General features: G+C 34.5%; 3 protein-coding genes across 3 annotated transcripts; 2 read left to right on the forward strand and 1 right to left on the reverse strand.

Annotated features, from left to right (window-relative positions):
• Positions 1 to 2,907: 2,907 nt before the first annotated feature.
• On the forward strand, positions 2,908 to 5,039 carry LOC143469336 (large ribosomal subunit protein uL29-like). The gene is made up of 4 exons (XM_076966995.1): positions 2,908 to 3,057; positions 3,181 to 3,317; positions 4,695 to 4,776; positions 4,862 to 5,039. Exons 1-4 carry the CDS (start codon positions 3,055 to 3,057, stop codon positions 5,009 to 5,011), a joined length of 372 nt encoding a protein of 123 aa, XP_076823110.1. The 5' UTR covers positions 2,908 to 3,054; the 3' UTR covers positions 5,012 to 5,039.
• A 639-nt stretch (positions 5,040 to 5,678) lies between these two features.
• On the reverse strand, positions 5,679 to 9,156 carry LOC143469337 (dolichyldiphosphatase 1-like). Its single transcript, XM_076966996.1, has 6 exons — positions 8,924 to 9,156; positions 8,593 to 8,693; positions 8,276 to 8,457; positions 7,837 to 8,020; positions 7,209 to 7,336; positions 5,679 to 6,147 (listed from the first exon to the last, which is right to left on the reverse strand). The coding sequence occupies exons 1-6, from the start codon at positions 8,994 to 8,996 to the stop codon at positions 6,111 to 6,113; spliced, it is 705 nt and encodes a 234-aa protein (XP_076823111.1). The 5' UTR covers positions 8,997 to 9,156; the 3' UTR covers positions 5,679 to 6,110.
• A 1,850-nt stretch (positions 9,157 to 11,006) lies between these two features.
• Positions 11,007 to 16,670, forward strand: LOC143468861 (TBC1 domain family member 13-like). The gene is made up of 11 exons (XM_076966310.1): positions 11,007 to 12,424; positions 12,671 to 12,747; positions 13,216 to 13,282; positions 13,437 to 13,557; positions 13,838 to 13,951; positions 14,123 to 14,251; positions 14,382 to 14,580; positions 14,677 to 14,775; positions 14,856 to 14,958; positions 15,045 to 15,167; positions 15,964 to 16,670. The coding sequence occupies exons 1-11, from the start codon at positions 12,399 to 12,401 to the stop codon at positions 16,094 to 16,096; spliced, it is 1,191 nt and encodes a 396-aa protein (XP_076822425.1). The 5' UTR covers positions 11,007 to 12,398; the 3' UTR covers positions 16,097 to 16,670.
• The last annotated feature ends 230 nt before the right edge of the window (positions 16,671 to 16,900 follow it).

Raw genomic sequence — 16,900 nt, forward strand, 5'->3', positions numbered from 1 at the left:
ACCACTTTCCACTTCAGGTTTAACCACATTTTACCAGGTTGCTTATATTTGGCTAATTACAAGTTCTAGGCGCACTAAACTTAAAGACAAATGTTTTCATATAATTCAGTTAAAATTGCTAACTTCTCGTTTAAAGACTTAAAGCAAATAGCAGTGTGCTTACAAACTGAATTTGTAATGCCGATGTGAGTTTTCAAGCTGAGAAGTAAGTAAGTACTTTCACTCCTGAACAGGGCTTGTTGTCTTAATTTTTACGCTTTAGGCTTATATCTATCAGGCAAATTTTAAAGACTGATGATTCTTGTTTGCTAATAAAAAGCAGTGGCTATACTGTGAAAACATTTTAAAATGAGAAGTCAACCAATTTTATGGTTGGTGAGCTTATTTCTTGTTTGACCAGTCTACAACGAGATTACCACCATAAGTTTCGCTTCACATAATCAATGGTGAAAAATAAACAATATTGTACACACAACACAATAACAAAATTAAAACCAGCGCTTAACAAAGATTCTTAGTTACTTGGCCTGAGTGATGTCTCCTAAATTGATAGTTAATTATTTCTTGTATTAAACATTATAATTGACGTTGTCTAATGTGTTGCATTTAGTTAAACTGTGCTTCTGTGGTGAAATTATCACCGTATTTACTCCAAATGTTTTCTACGTTAATTGCATGAGTAGAGAAACTGTGAAAAATTTGTTGCCCAGCAGGTGTCCATTCCATGAAATTTTGGGTGACAAAATCAAAAATTAGGTGCCATGGCAACAAGGCATCTTTTGAAGTTCCATGCAACCAAAATACACTCAAGTTGGAAAATTTGAAAAACTTTTTTAATTGCTTTAGGATAGTTTACTTTGTAATGTAAACATGTTTACCAATATTTTTAAGTGTATTGTTAGTCAAAGTCTTTTCATTTATAGCAATGTTTAAAAACTGGAACAGTTTAAATTTTATTGATAGTCATTCAAGCAGTCACTTGTTTATGTTCCAACTAGGCTAGATATACTCCAGACTGGGACATATCGTGGCACGTTTAGACAAGAAATTATGCAAGTAGAGACACAGAATTTTGGCATGTACAAAGACCTCAATTCTAAGTTTATTTATCATATCTTGGCGTTCAAAAAAACTTTACTTGCTTTGTTTGTTCATTATAAATCAACATGTCTGTTAATAAGTCTAGTGCCAATGTGCATGCTAGTTTCAGGCAACAGTGGAAAGTGTGGTATTAATGAACGCCAAACTTCTACTTTCATACTTCCCAGTCGGAGTGCCAATTGTCTGCTATGGGGTCTCCCCTGAACATGTTAGTTTAGGAACATTGTTACATGTGATATTACAAAAGTTTTAAATTAAAAATTTGTTTGGTTTTTGTAAGCTTCATTGGAAAATGGATAGAACACTGAACCCGTAATAGTCTAATGTGATCGCGACCCATGTTTGATAGCCAGTGATGCTGCATCAGACTGCAGAGTATGGCAGGCACATACCCAAGATTTTTTTTGACGAAATGACTGGGTAAAATGACATCATAAAAAGAAGACACTACTTTTCCTTCTTCATTTTGTAGTCAATTTCTATGTAATTGTACACCTAAGTGCACAAGTGAATCTGGGCATTTTTATGTACCCGCACTTGTCATTTGGGTTGTTTGGTGCATGCTACAAGATCTTGCTTAAAACATCCATACTCAGCAGTACGACTGGTTTGTTGATCTGCCCACAGAAATATGTTTTCCGTTCCCCCAAGGGCTGCTAGACCTCAATAAAGACTGCCATACTCCGTACTCTGCAATCCGGACCCCGAGATTGCAATGCTTTTGCTGCCTTGATCAAGGCATTAATGAAATATTATCGTTTTTCCATGTCCTGGTGAACAATTTCAAATTCGCATAATACCACATAACTTGATATAAGATAAAAAAAACCATGTGTCTAACTTGCCCAAACTGACAGGTTTAAGAAACAACACAAGCCCGAACGCCGATGAAGGCATGAATTATGGCAAAAATTAAGTCTTGCAAAGTTTTACTCCAGTCTGAGGATAAAGATTGTGATAGCATGCCAACAAATCTACAAAAACAGAAATGATACAGTATTCAATAGGCCTATTCATTCATTCATTCAATTCGACAATAAGTGACTCAGTCTTCCGTGATCAGTCTGTCAGTGTTCGGTGTTAGGCTATCATTCAGTAAATACAGTAATTACAGGTTTTACAACCAGCCTAGGCCGAAGCTAGTGAAAAGGATTACACACAACATATCATGCCCTTAGGTGAAATACCGAATACAAACGTTTATACATAATACCCAATAAAACCCAATACAACGCTGTACCCGACAACCTAACAAACCTACAATGTCCAATGGTGAAAACGTCAGTTCAGATTTTATTAGGTGTGATAAGCTGCGGAAACAGATTTCTATGTGGCCAAAGCATTTCCGGGAATATGTTGCCCGTAAGTCGAAACATGGAAAATAATCATTTGCTAACATAACTCGTTTAGATATTTTAAATGTTTATACTCAATTTCAAAAATTATCTTTTTAATTTTCACTGTGTATGACATTGTAATCTTGAAACATGACACGTTTACATAATACTGCACTTGAACAAGAGAGATACACTAATCAAACTGCGGAGTAGCTATTTACAAAGTTCATAAAATTATAAAATAGCGTAATTAAGGTACTCATGGTAATGTTTATTTACTCAAAAACGTGTTGTAGTTAACGTAATGGACTATTGTAGAATACACGGTTTTATGATCGCCCGAATACGTTAAAACGATTAACTTGAGAAAATAATATCTGGGAAAAAAATTAGATAGTGCAGATTTATAATTATTTGAATTTTTTTAGAATTTCAAAATTATAAAAAATGATGGTAGAAACTGTAGATTTTAGAAGTTAGAACTGAAACTAAAATAACGATTGTTTGAGATTTTTAATGCAAACCGACTTGCTTTGTGGTAAAAAGGTACCACTCGCACATTGTACCCAGATTGAGAAGCGCTGTTGAGAATCCTTTTCGTATATAGACTTTAAGAATGGTATGTGTTTGTTATTTTATCCATTTTAATCGAAGTCTTGTAGCAGTTACTTATGGTTATAAATCTCAAGATTATGTAAGGTTTTGCGTAGTAGGCGTACGCTTAATTTTTGTTATTATGCAGGGTCGTATAAAGGCTCGCGAGTTGCGGGGTAAGTCGAAAGATGAGCTTATGAAGCAGCTTAATGACTTCAAGCAAGAACTTTCTACGTTACGTGTTGCGAAAGTGACTGGAGGTGCTGCTTCTAAACTCTCAAAAATGTAAGTGTTTTGTGTTTGTATTTTCTAATTAGAACGTCATAAAAAATGAGTCTTCCTATGTCTTCTTTATACCGATATACTTTCTGCACTGCACTATTACAGTATCAGAATCGAATTCAAAGAATTATTAAATCATAACTTTGAGATTACTTATAGTGGAAAGTGTGGCACCTGTGAGCACGAAGTTTATCAATGTGCATGCCAAACTTTTAAGCCTATGTCTTCATGGTGATTTATAATAAACAAACAAAAAATTGAGACTTTAATGTACACCAGAATTTTCATCTTTGCATGTGGACATACTACCTGTGTTTCCTTTGAAGTTATCCATGTATTTGCCATCTTATATTTGTGTAAAGTGTTTTATTATCCCTTAAATGAAACAAGGGCTAAGTCTGTATCAAGATGCAAACATGTATATTTACTGTATATGAGCCTCCTCATATGTTCTGTGCTAAAATACGTATTTTATTAAAGCAAGACAACAGTATATCACCAACTGGAAAGTACTGCGTTTTTTGACAAGAAATTCTATGTGCAAAAATGTAAATTTTGGCATGCACCGAAAGCTCAATTCTATTTTTATTGATCATAAATCAGCGTGAAGATAAAAAAGTTCATCATGCTTGTTGATGAACCTCGTAGATGCTGGTGCCACACTTGCAACTGCGGCGTATATCTATACTTAAAAGTTATATACATTGCTTTGAACCTTGATTCTTGTGCTTACTATTGTATTTAAAAGTAACATATAACAGTAAATGCATGTTTAACAGTTACGACGAAATAACAAGCGCAGCCTTCATCTGCTTTTTTAGTCTTGTGCTATTTCACTTTTACTATATATTTTTGCAAATATTTTATGCAAACAAAGCCTTTATGTTGCTTCAGTTAAAATTTACTTTGGCTTGTGTATTCACCATTGTAGGCAGTGGGCCAAATTCACAGGTGAATTAAATTGTGAAGGTAAAAGTAGCTTTATAACTTGAATGGCAAACAGTAACTAGATAACCCTGTGACATAACACATGTGCTTGAAGATCAACTTGATTGGTGCTTTTTTCAAATGAGTGTAGTTTTTATAAGATATCTGTTTTTGTCACCATAAGCTCTTTGTTGTCACAACTGTCACATGTCTTGGCCCATTTAAAACATTTCACTTAAGTCACGTCATACGAAATTGTGACTAAAAAATGCAAGGATGATATTATGATGGCATCACTTTTTTTGTAAAAGTGACAAATATTTTAATGTTTTTTTTTTCACGTTTAATTGAAATCTTTAATTACGTCTATCAGCTCTGCTAGAACAGGCACCTGAAGGAGGCATGTGATTATTACAAATTTGATACTTAACATGTTTGCACCGTGTTTTGCAGACATCTCGTCAGAAAAAGTATTGCTCGAGTCCTCACAGTCATTAACCAGACACAAAAGGATAACTTGAGGAAACTGTTTAAGGTTTTATAAGCTGTTGTTGTTATTCAAATTCAACTTTAAATGACTGACGTCCATGACTTTGAATGTATGAAGTTTTGTTTTGTAGGGTAAGAAACATAAACCAAAGGACCTTCGTCCCAAGAAGACCAGGGCACTTCGGCGAAGACTTAACAAACATGAGGAGAGCATTAAATCGGCGAAAGAGCTGAAGAAGTTAAGACTGTACCCTGCAAGGAAGTATGCTTTTAAGGCATGAATCGTGAATAAAAATTAAACTTCTTGAACTTGTCTCAATGAACAACTTTCTGCTTAGAGTGCTTAAGCAATTGCAAAGTAGTTATAATATAGAGTATAGACTATGGATCAAGGTTATGGTAGTTCTGCGTAACGTGCCCAAGTTTCATCATGCAGAAATTGGCGATTACCCAGGTTTCTAACATTAGCGTGCTGACCGTGGGTCTTCAGTAACAAGGTTTAGAGTTTAGACTACTGGGTAGCCGATCATCGAAATACAAACTCAAACGTTTTCAGTTTTGGTACAGCCAGCAGCATGACTAAAAGTACTAACAAGTGGAGGATGACTCTAGCCTAATTGTGGCGTTCACAATAGGTTGAGGCATATCTTATAAGATTTCTGGGTTTATTTTGTTGTCATGCTGTTGTCGATTGCTAGCCTGTGTTCCTTAAAGTATACTGACACTGACGTAGCCGTTAACAAACAGCAATATACCAAAGATTTCTTACTGTACAACTGCAATCTCCAAGAACTAGCCAAGCTCACTTCGCCTTGAGATTACTTGAATGACATGTCTTAACATGTCTATCTATGGACGGGTTCGGTAACAAACCAGTTTCTTACAAAAAATTAGGTTCGGTTAGAACTGGTTTCAAAATTCTGATTATTTACCAAGGTAACCAAGAAGTTTTCAATTATCCTCATAAATAAAATATTTTTATCATTCAAATTAATCACCTAGCCTTATAAATCAACAACATTTAGTACAATCAAATATATGACATATGTACCGCAGAAATACAACATCATAAATACCATTATTTTAACATGCAATAAGCGAACCAAGGTAACTTTCACCAAACACTTATAATTTCTCCTAGGGTCTAAAATTGCATGGATGGGGTAAATTTGCTAATTTATCTGGCTTAAAAACCTCCACCAATATGTAACATAATAATAACACTGGCACTATCCGTCTAAAATGCTCTAGGCTGCAGTCATACAAATTGTAAAATGAGCTTAGTTGCATCCGATTGATAGAGAATTTGTACTTCCACAACGTGCTTTCATACAACATAAAGATTGCACTCGTAAAGGAGCACTGTGGATTGGAGGACAATCATTGAACTTTCTTGGACACCATCTTTCTTCTAGTGCTGGAAACAATATAAATACAAGACATTTAAACGAGTGTTCTGGAACCAGAATACCCATTCATATTGCTACTGCTGTTACAAACTTCATATTTTTGAGCTATATCTCTTAATCCAGTGGTTCTCAACCGGGGTTCCCAGGAGGAAGAGCGCCCTGTACGCTACGCGGTACAATTGCCAACTGAAAATTTTTTTGTAAAGAAATAATTGTGATATTCACGCAGTTGCATGTGCAAAGCAACCAGGCAATGTGATTTTTCTCCACGACTGACGTCAATACTTTTATTGAATATATAACAATGACCTTTCAATTTGCGATACATTTTTGGTGACGCTGTAATTCCCTTACTACAGTAGGCCTACTAAAAGTCTTGGTCATTGTGCTATTGCAGTGCTTCTCATTCACTGGGTTGTAACCCAAAAGTGGGTCGCTGGCTACCGTAGTTTAAGAAGCAGACTTTTACGTTTTTGTTAAATTGCATTATTTCTGTGTCATTCGCTTTATGTTTACAAAAAGTTGTCGAAAAAGCCCTTGTTTTTTCACAATCTTATAAACAGCTTGTAGACCTCAAAAGTATTTTCGCTTACATTTAAAAACAGCAGAGGTTTGCATTTGATTCGGTGGTATTAAAAGGGGTCCACCACAGCAAAAAGGTTGAGAACCACAGCATAAGTCTGTAAATCTTTTTTTTTTTGCAATAATTAAATTCCATAACATTCCTTTAGAACAGGGATCCCAGATGTCGGAATTGGGTCCAGTTTTAAAGATGATGTCCAAACAGCTCCTGCTGACAAACGTCCTAGTTTTGCAAACGACTACCACCATGCAATAGGCTGTACAACCCGAAAATTTTAAGAAAGTTGCAGGGCGTTTGGTTTTTGTAATTTGATATTTGCAAAGCAATACATTATATGCAATTTGATATTTATTTGTTGAATTGTTTCAGTGGGAGTTGATTTGCATTCTCTGACTGAGAACTAAGAGCGACTTCTGACATCCCAGTTACGCACTTTCAAATTCTGGGATCCCTAACTTAAAAGCAGACTTGATGAATGTTGATTACCGTGACTCTTGTCTTGATGTTGTGTACTCAAACCACATTATGTTAGGAATCAACGTTGAGTCTCTTATCATAAGAAATTCGCATATTTCCAAGGTAACAACAGTTTGAAAAAAAGGACTTAAAATTACCTGAAACAAAGAAACAGCAGTTAATTTAATTTTAGATCTATAATAAAGTCACAAGTAGTTTCAATTTGTACAACCAAACAATATGTATGTATAATTGTATATATATATATATATACTGTACCTATCACTTAGGCTCTAGAATAGTATGAGTAAGGCATTAATTTCAATGTAAAAAAGACAATAGCATTTGCTTTGGACATAACTATCCTTCATCAGAGTAAAATAAAGTACAGTATATGGACATAGGTGAAATGCAATTGACTAACTCTTTGATACAATAGACAAACCAGTAAGATTGAGGTTTTAAGGGTACACCGTTGTGATACAGACAACGAGTAATATCATTACAGGTGATAGATAACCCAGCAGACAGGTAGTGGTACACAGACTATGCATTGCATTCGTTGATATGAAATTACCTCTGTAATCCTGTATTTAACTATTTTCATTCAAATAAACAAACCTTATGCAGTTTGTACAGCATAATCCAATTTACTTACATGAGTAAACACAAACCAGCCTGTTCCTAGCACCACTCCAAAAAATGATCCCCATAATACTTGGTTGAAGTTATGATATTGGAGATAATAGCGACTGAAAGCAACCACGCATGCAGTCAGTATACACACTGCTGTCATAGAATGTTTCCATATTAGTTCAATCATGCTGTTACTACTGTGTGATCTGCAAAGATAAGTTATGGCAATTAAACTGTTTCAATATTGTATTCCACCTTAAACAACCTTGGGATTATCTGGCAAGTGTATATGATTTTGCCAGCTGAGCATGTTTCTGAAATATCGTGTATTCAAGTTAAATACAAAACAAGGAATAACATTGGTAGAACATCCACGCACAATACTACAACACTAGCTATGTAATAAACTGTAAGTAACTGCATAAAACTCAAAATCATTGTAAAAGCTAAACGCTAAGTACCTGAAATAAATAAAAAAGATAATGTATGTCACGAAAAACCAAGTGAATTGAGAGTGTGAAGATGGCCAGCCATATTCTAAGTTGGAAACGGTGTGGGGACTGGTTGGACGAGGTTCACGAACAATGTACTTTAGGACTAAATTGACACCTTCATTGAAAAAAATTCCAGCAAAAAACGAAATCTGCCAAAAACAGGAAAATGATAACAAAACAGTAAATCTTTTGCAGAGTGCCCTAAATTTAAAAAAAAAATTCAACATTCAATGAATCATTTAAGACAAAAGTGATTCCAAATTTAAACCAAAAAAAATACTTACAGTATGTATTTCACGGCGAAAGTATATGTGAGTGACAAAACCACTTAATACAAAAAATGGAAACAAACTTGACCAGGCCAGGATAAATCCTATGAAATCACCTGAAAGTAAATTAGTAAAAAAACATCAGAAGCCTTCAGTAATCAAAAATACGCAAACATTAAAAATTCGACATTAAAACATAAAAAATTGGCAGTACAAGCTGCACTGCAGTTATAATTGTAAAAATGTTCAATAGCGTTGTTTTGCTAAACGCCAGGCAACAGAAATAATCAAGGTAATAACACACTTATAAAAAGCAACTCTAAACAAAAATATTATAAACATATACCTTTTGGATATTCCACATGAGTAAATCCAACAGTCTTCCAATCTGTCTGGTCAAGTGAATTGTTCGCAGACATATTTCTTTACTTTCACTATGCAGCAAGTAATAATATTTAGATATTGGTAATGCTATACTCACCAAGGCTATAAGACTGTAGGATGATTGGAAACTGTTGTTAACAATGTATTTTTGTTTTCTTGCCTTCGTTGTTCTAAAAGTAGTCAATGTATATTACTATACAATATATACGAGTCTATAGCATTATGGTACAGCACAGTGCTTTTCAACCTTTTTGATGACAGTTCGTACTCTTTAACGATAGAAGTTGGCAGTGAACTTATATTAAATGGACATTTAACAAGCAAGAATCACCATTAGCAAATCGTCAGCATTAGATTTTGGCCTAATCATTTTCAAGACGATATGGAGTTAATGGTCGGATCGTGCACAACCAATACAAAGATATTTCGGGATAAGTATACAAATGCACAACTACAGGATGCATCAGTGTACTAAGACCCCTGCTACTCAAATTGTGACATCATCTGGTTGTGCACTTGTATACTAGACGGGAAAAACGCACGGCCTTACTTGAGTCTGAAACAGCAAGCGACTATTTTAGGCTACAACTAAATAAAGCAGAGATAAGCCATTGCCTTATTATGATGTGTTATCAACATGCTCCGTTGCTTTGCTGTTGTCAACATTTTGTCACGCTCTTTTTAATGTCATTATCTTGGAAGCTTTACAGACAAAACTGGACTTCCTTAGTGATCACTGCGCAACCCACATTACGTATCAGCTTGCCTCGACCATGGGTCGACATGAGGGAAAGCCTGGAAACGCCAAACTTGCACAACCTTCCACCAGCGTCGTCAAGAATAGCAAAAAAAAACGGAATAAAATCTCAGAAATGCAACGAGAAAACAGCTTAAATAAAAATAATACAAAATTTGCGATATTAATGTCTCAAAAAAGTTGACAGAGACGAGTTTTATCTGCACCGTGTTCGTTGTGCGCACTACATTTTATCCTGTACGAACCAGTGTCTCACAGTCTCACAGGTTTGGAAACACTGGTATAGTATATTCGGTATATTAACAATTTTCACTACGTCCCCATTTCACAAACAAACCTAAATACAACAATACAAGCAAACAAAACTTATTACATACACCTAAATACAAATACAAACAATATAAATACAAACAAAACTGTTTGAAGAGCTGGCCTCCATGTGGTTCTGGTTCCAAGTTCGACACCCCATGGCGCCATACCGTTGTAATGCCCTTGGGTAAAGCATTACTGACATTTGCTCAAGTTCAGTGGACAGTAGTTCTCAGTAACCGAAGCTGGCTTCAGGTGTAATTCGTGTAAAGACTTTCCTCGGTCCGAGTACAGTACAAACATTATGTAACTAACCGTATGTTTTGAAGTTTCAAGTTTGAATAGGTTTAGCGGTCGTGCTAGTTGTTACCAGCAATTATTAACGTTATTTTTCTTGGGCACGTTTTAAGCCTTTTCGACTTTGTCACTTTTTCCTGTTGATTGGCGCGTGTTAGTAACAACTAGCTTGATTTTTCGTCCCCACCGCGCTTTTGACGAAAAATAAATGAATGAATGAATGAATGAATGAATGAATGAATGAATGAGTGAATGAATGAATGAATGAATGAATGAATGAAAGAATGAAGTTTGTGTCGAAAAATATAAAGTTAACCTTAAAGAGTGCCAAACTATATTCTATTTTTTTATTTTAGTATAAACATTATCATACTATATCTAAATATTTGACGACAAGCCTTATAATTGCCCACAAAAACAACACAAGACAACACGTGCGCAGGAGCAGTTACTACCAGACTGGCTGACTGGCGCATGAAGGCAGAGTACGATTTTAGCGCGTTAAAAGCTTGGTGTTTGATCGCAAATATTTTTAATTTTTTATCAACTTAGAACAAAATTCACAACAAGGATCAAAGAATTCCCAAAATTTCATTTCGCTGTTTTTTAACATGACATCAGGTTCCGTATACGCCACAAGCATTCCATACACCAGTTGTGCATGATCGTAATTTCGTCATCACTACTGTCTCCTTTAAAGCAATGCTCATAGTCATAACCTACATTGCAAACTTTTCATTGTTTCCAACATTCATTGCGAACAGTCTTATCACTGGGTGTAAAAAACGCTTGTAAATGTGGATTTACATTTGTACGCTATTTAAGCATTATATTCGCAGTATGCGACTAAGCAACTGACTTGCTATCAGAGGTGGGCAGTCGGTACTTTGGAAATACCATCGGTAAGGGTACCGGTACTTGGAAAAAAATGTACCGACGGTTCCGGTATTCGGTAGTCTTTTAAGAAAATAGTTCGGTACTTTGTCGGTACCGGTACTTTTTGTGTAAAATATGATGCCGCAAATGCATGTCTAATAATTATGTCTCCGGTAAAGGTTACTCCAGGTCAAAGCCTAAGCATATGTGACGTTAATTGCTTGACATTTTCTAGATTACAAAAAATCAACAAATGCTAAAATTAGTATTAAGGATTAAGTAACATGTATTTTTGAAAAAATACTTGTTAAAATGTTGAAATTATCATGTGAAAAGTACCGAGTACCGGGACCGATTGAAGATTCTTGAAAAAAGCAATTCGGTACTGAGATTCGAAACTTTTTTTAAAAAATACCGACGGTTTCCGTACCGAAAAAGTACCGCGGTACAGTAATTCGTACTATAGTACCGCGGTACTGCCCACCTATGCTTGCTATGTGGGTTTATAGGACGACATGAAGTTTTGGATTGCAGGAAGAAGAAAAAGTGGAGAATCCCCTTTGTTACTTAATACTAAACCGACTAAATGCGGAATATTTTATGGTTTTATTTTAACCTACAATGACTGTCACTACTTAAGTGCCGACCAATGGGCCTAGGTATGAGAAAATTGTGATAAACCTATCTACTCTGCAGTCTAGCATCACACCAAAATTTGTGTCTTTGCATTCACATTTTCTAGACAAAAACTGCTATATTTTTTATTTGAGCACATAAATAATTATAAGCGTGGCATGTTTCGGATCTTGCATTTTCATTAGTTTCTCGTCACAATAAAATGAAATTTGAGTATAAATTACAATTGATATTAATGATGATTTATAGTGAAGACAAATAGCTTGTTTACATAGTAGTCTTCAGTGCACAAAAAAATTACCAGTAACTTGAAGCAGAAACATGGGAAATGTTCAGAAATTCTAAAATCACAAAAGAAATGTCACATTTGGTCCACAGTTAGTAGTATCATATTCTTTCTGTTTGTATGTGTAAATTGTGTTTCATTGCAGTGTTGATGTAACGATTTAGTGATGGGTTTTGCCTAATTATTATTTCCAAGTGTCTAGCATGTTATGTTCGGAGAAACTTTTGTGTTGAGTGAACAAGATATTAAAGTCATCTAACTAACTCTCTAGGAAAAATGGCTGGAATTAACTTGAGTGATAGGTGAAGTTTCACATTAAATAGGCCTACTTATATAATGTGTATAGGCTTATAGTAAGAATTTTTTGGTACATTTCTGTTACAAATACTTTTATGTAGAAATGTTTTACACAGTTTGTCGAGTTTAATTGCAGCAATGTGCAATTATGATGTCATAACTCTTTCTCATTATCACCAAGGCTAGGACTATTTTATTACTCTGAATTGAATAAATTATATACTGTATCATATAACTATGTTTTTTTGCAGAAAAGAAACACTTTTTCTTGAAGCTCTCGGAAGTCCTGTCATTGACATGAACAACTTAAGAAAACTTTGTTCGACAGGTGTATTTTTCATACAAACTTTGATCTATTATTTTTCAGTATAAATTGGAACATGTATCATTTTTACTTTTCTTGTTTTAATCTTACTTCTGTTTCATGATAACTGCACAAGCAAGAAAGCTTTCATTAGTTTTGCATTCTTGCGCACATGAGTCTTAAACCAAATACGCTTCAAAGTACTGAAGTTTAAATCCACTATATATTTTTAACATTAACTTTTCCACATAAACTGAATGGATACACATTAACTCTTCCACTCTGGATTTTGAGTATTCATAGCTCAGGTCTTCAGTTCTGTCACAAAATTTAAGCTATTAACTGTTCTAGAGATATGCAAAATGTCATTAAAGTGTTCATTGATGTAGTGTAGTAGATAAATGATTGTATTATGGGTTGAGTTATACAATGAGCCATAACGAAAAAGCCTAAATACAACCTTTGTTGTTGCTTCATTTTCTTTTCACATAGGGATTGTGGAGACATGTGGCATTCGAACAATTTGTTGGAGATTACTTTTAAACTGTCTGCCAAAACAGTGAGTGTTGGTTAAGTTAGAAAACTGTTGGTGTGTGCTATACGGCTCTATATACAGTCGGTAGTTATATACTATTTATGAATACTAAATTAAGTGTTGCTTTTAAGATGTTAAAATGTGTGTTTTTCTTAATGCCATGACCTATTTTGATAAGGCGTACCAAGTGGCCTGAGGCTTTGGAGAAGCAAAGATGTGAATATCAACAATTTCTTAACGAGATGATTATTGAACCTGGCTTGAAGAGGTGCAATGCAGCTCCTGGTTTAGACGATCATGTATGTATCAATAATGGTGGACCTGTGCTTTATATTCTTTTGCATGTTTTCTGAGTTACACTTTTCCATGAGTACCCTGAAAAGATGTATTTTTTGGTTTTTTTAATTGTCTGAATCCAGAAATAAAGATCTCTCTGATTTGCCCTTTGAATTTAAAAGTAATAATTATTACTTAATAGTTATAATTACTGCTTAAGGTTCTTCTGTCCTATACAAACTTTTAAATAAAAATTGATGGATTTAGAAAATTTGTATACAATATTATATTTTTGTCTTTCAGCCACTGAACCCTAATCCAACCAGTGAATGGAATAGTTACTTCAAAGATAATGACATCTTACTTCAGATTGATAAGGATGTCAGAAGACTCTGTCCAGATATCGCTTTTTTCCAGGTTAAATCAGGAAAAATAAGTGAAGCTTATAGTGTAAAGTGATAAGTGCTAAAGCTAGTGTTTTTAAACAAAGATAATTAGCTACAGTATAGGGTCGACACCTTTTATAAGATTAAAATTGATATTTTTTTACAATTCACAAATACTTAATCAAGTGCCTTATTGCTTTAGAATGCAACAGCATATCCATGCGAACCACTTGTTTCACCAACTAGCAGGTTGGAAAACTTAAGGAAGCGAGTTGAAAGATCGGTTTTGAGTTCACAGAATCTCACACGAAAGAGACTGGGCATAAGCAATGTAATCATTCGCAGCTTTATCAGTCGCACAATATTAGTTTGTCTTACTAGATAGACGTAATTAGCATTACATGACTGCCATACGTCACTAGATATTTCACCACATTGTGTAAAACTGAGTTTTGTTTCAGTTAATCAGCAGTCGAAAGCAAGCTTCTCGTGAATACGACACCCTGGAAGAGGGCCAAGAAGCTCACTGGGAAGTTGTTGAGAGAATCCTGTTTATTTATGCAAAACTCAATCCTGGGACTGCCTACGTGCAAGGAATGAACGAAATCATCGGTCCACTGTATTACACGTTAGCATCTGATCCCAATTTAGAATGGAAAGGTGATTACGAATTCTAATTCGCATATTACTGAAAACAAAGATATTTAACAAACTGTAGTTAATACATCAAAACTGAACGTTTTTGTAAAATTTTAGAACATGCTGAAGCAGACACGTTCTTTTGCTTTACAAACCTGATGGGTGAGATCAGAGACAATTTTATTAAATCCTTGGATAAGTCAGGTTCAGGCATCGGTAAGACCCTGATCAATTCTGCCAATTTTTTTATACCAGCCTTTTGTTATTTGTCTAATTCAACTTGGTAACATTTTCAGAGGCTTCCATGAACCGAGTGCTATGCTTATTAAGACAAGTTGACCCTGAAGTGTGGCTTCGGTTGGATAGCTTGGCCATTAAACCTCAGTTTTATTTGTTCAGGTCATTAGAAGCAGATTGTAGTGATAAAATGTTCTTGTTTTTTTTTTTTTAGTCAATGCCATATTGATTTTAAGATTTTTTCATAGATGGATCACGCTGCTGTTATCACAAGAGTTTTCCCTTCCTGATGTCATTCACATTTGGGACATTTTGTTTTCCGATTCTCGGCGTTTTGATTTTTTAATTGCAGTTTGTTCAGCTATGATTATGTAAGTGCTTAGCAGTTGTTGCACAGCATCCGCAAAGTTAAATCCTATTTTATTCTGGTCTAAATCATTTTATGTTTACTTTTTTGTCAGAGTAGATATCAGTAGTAAAAATATTTGTGTAATATATCAACAATTCATAAAGGTGGTCACTTACTTGCAATGCGTTGCACATATGTAGTTGTTTTTAATGGCAAGCTTTTTTGGTCTGCAAATTTTATTTTATTTGCATGTTAGATTGTGCTGTTAAAACATCAATACATTGTGAAACAGAGGTATTCAGACAATACCTTGAAAGTACTGTAGGTTACAGTATCGGTACTTGGCAAAAATGTACCGACGGTTCCGGTATTCTATACTATTTCAAAAAAGTAGTGTGGTACTTTGCTGATACTCCGTACTTTTTGTACAGCAGATCCCGTTGCAAGTGCAATTTTTACCGATATTATGACCCGCTAAAGGTTACTTCAGGCCAAAAAAATATGTGATCTCACTCTTTGTGATTTTTAGATTAATAAAGAACAAAAAGTGCTAAAAATGGCACTAAGTTTTAAGTAGAAGGAAGTTTTAAAAAACATACAATTGTTGAAAAGTACCGACTGTTGGGACCGACTTACATTTCTTATAAAAAGTTGCAGTACTTTTAAAAAAAAGTTTCGCGGTACAGCAATTCGGTGCGATAGTGATGTGATACTGCCCATCTTTGTTAATGAATATACAAAGTTTTTTTTTTCAATTGGGTTTGTTAATCCTAGTTTAAAATTCTGTGATTACTAAAGCTTTTAATATTTTTGAATAGATTGCTTCGTGATGAAATTCTAACTCGAGACTTCAGCCATAACATGAAGCTTTTACAGAATTATCCACTACGTATAGATGTTAACACCATAATATCAAAAGCAAAAGAAATTTACCACAATCTAAGGAATTGATTGTTCAGCAATAAATGATTCATATTTATAACATATCTTCATCCTTTGCTCGTAATCGTTTTTATATCATTACGTGTCATATAAGCATTGTTTTACGTAATTTCTCTTTGGTATAATGAAACTTCCCGGCATTGTAATGTAAACTACTGGATTCTGCATGGTACGCTTTAACAAAGTTGCATTTGTGATAAAAAAATTTGTGAAATCCGAGTCAAAAGTATATGAAGTTATTTCTATTTTGCTCCAATTTTCAACGTTATCATAAGTTCTATTAATTTCAGGGCTACCAGTTTTCAGTTTTAATCGCTTGCCGTTATGTCTTGCTCGTTGAACATCTGTGTAGACATAGCAATTTATGTTCATGTGTAAGCCAATACATAAACTGTGAAAGGGCTTTTGAATTTCTTCTGTTCAATCTATGTACTCGTTGCCACAATGTTATTGCATGTTTAAAATAGCAGACAATTTTTATTTCTTATTACGTGATTTATGATCTTTGGTTACAGTGAATCTTTTTATTATTATACAATTACATGAACGGAAAATATATTGTGCAATAAAGATTTTTACTACACTGGTTTGGTAATCACATACCAGTACAGTTTCAAGTAATTTGTGCTCTTATATCAATCGAAACATCTAAAAATTGGAAGTTAGTATGTTTACTTGGCAAAATCAAACACTAAAGCTTACCATCCCTATTAAACAACACAGTGACACACATGTCTGTTCTTTTGCGAATTAATGCAATATGAGCATTATTTTTCAGGCAAAAACTCTATGGCGGAGAAACGCTTCCTACGT

This window comes from Clavelina lepadiformis, chromosome 8, assembly GCF_947623445.1.
Source record: "Clavelina lepadiformis chromosome 8, kaClaLepa1.1, whole genome shotgun sequence".
NCBI classification, from domain to species: domain Eukaryota; kingdom Metazoa; phylum Chordata; class Ascidiacea; order Aplousobranchia; family Clavelinidae; genus Clavelina; species Clavelina lepadiformis.

Bases quoted from the DNA above. Each gene is read 5' to 3' on its own strand.
- LOC143469337 (XM_076966996.1), bottom strand. From the start codon at position 8,996: ATGTCTGCGAACAATTCACTTGACCAGACAGATTGGAAGACTGTTGGA. The intron at 8,694-8,923 runs GTATATGTTTAT...ATTTACTTTCAG, and splicing joins TCATGTGGAATATCCAAAAG to GTGATTTCATAGGATTTATC. The intron at 7,337-7,836 runs GTAAGTAAATTG...TCTTTGTTTCAG, and splicing joins GCTGGTTTGTGTTTACTCAT to GTAATTTTAAGTCCTTTTTT.
- LOC143469336 (XM_076966995.1), top strand. The intron at 3,318-4,694 runs GTAAGTGTTTTG...CGTGTTTTGCAG, and splicing joins GCTTCTAAACTCTCAAAAAT to ACATCTCGTCAGAAAAAGTA. The intron at 4,777-4,861 runs GTTTTATAAGCT...TTTGTTTTGTAG, and splicing joins ACTTGAGGAAACTGTTTAAG to GGTAAGAAACATAAACCAAA.
- LOC143468861 (XM_076966310.1), top strand. From the start codon at position 12,399: ATGGCTGGAATTAACTTGAGTGATAG. The intron at 12,425-12,670 runs GTGAAGTTTCAC...GTTTTTTTGCAG, and splicing joins GGAATTAACTTGAGTGATAG to AAAAGAAACACTTTTTCTTG. The intron at 14,581-14,676 runs GTGATTACGAAT...GTAAAATTTTAG, and splicing joins TCCCAATTTAGAATGGAAAG to AACATGCTGAAGCAGACACG.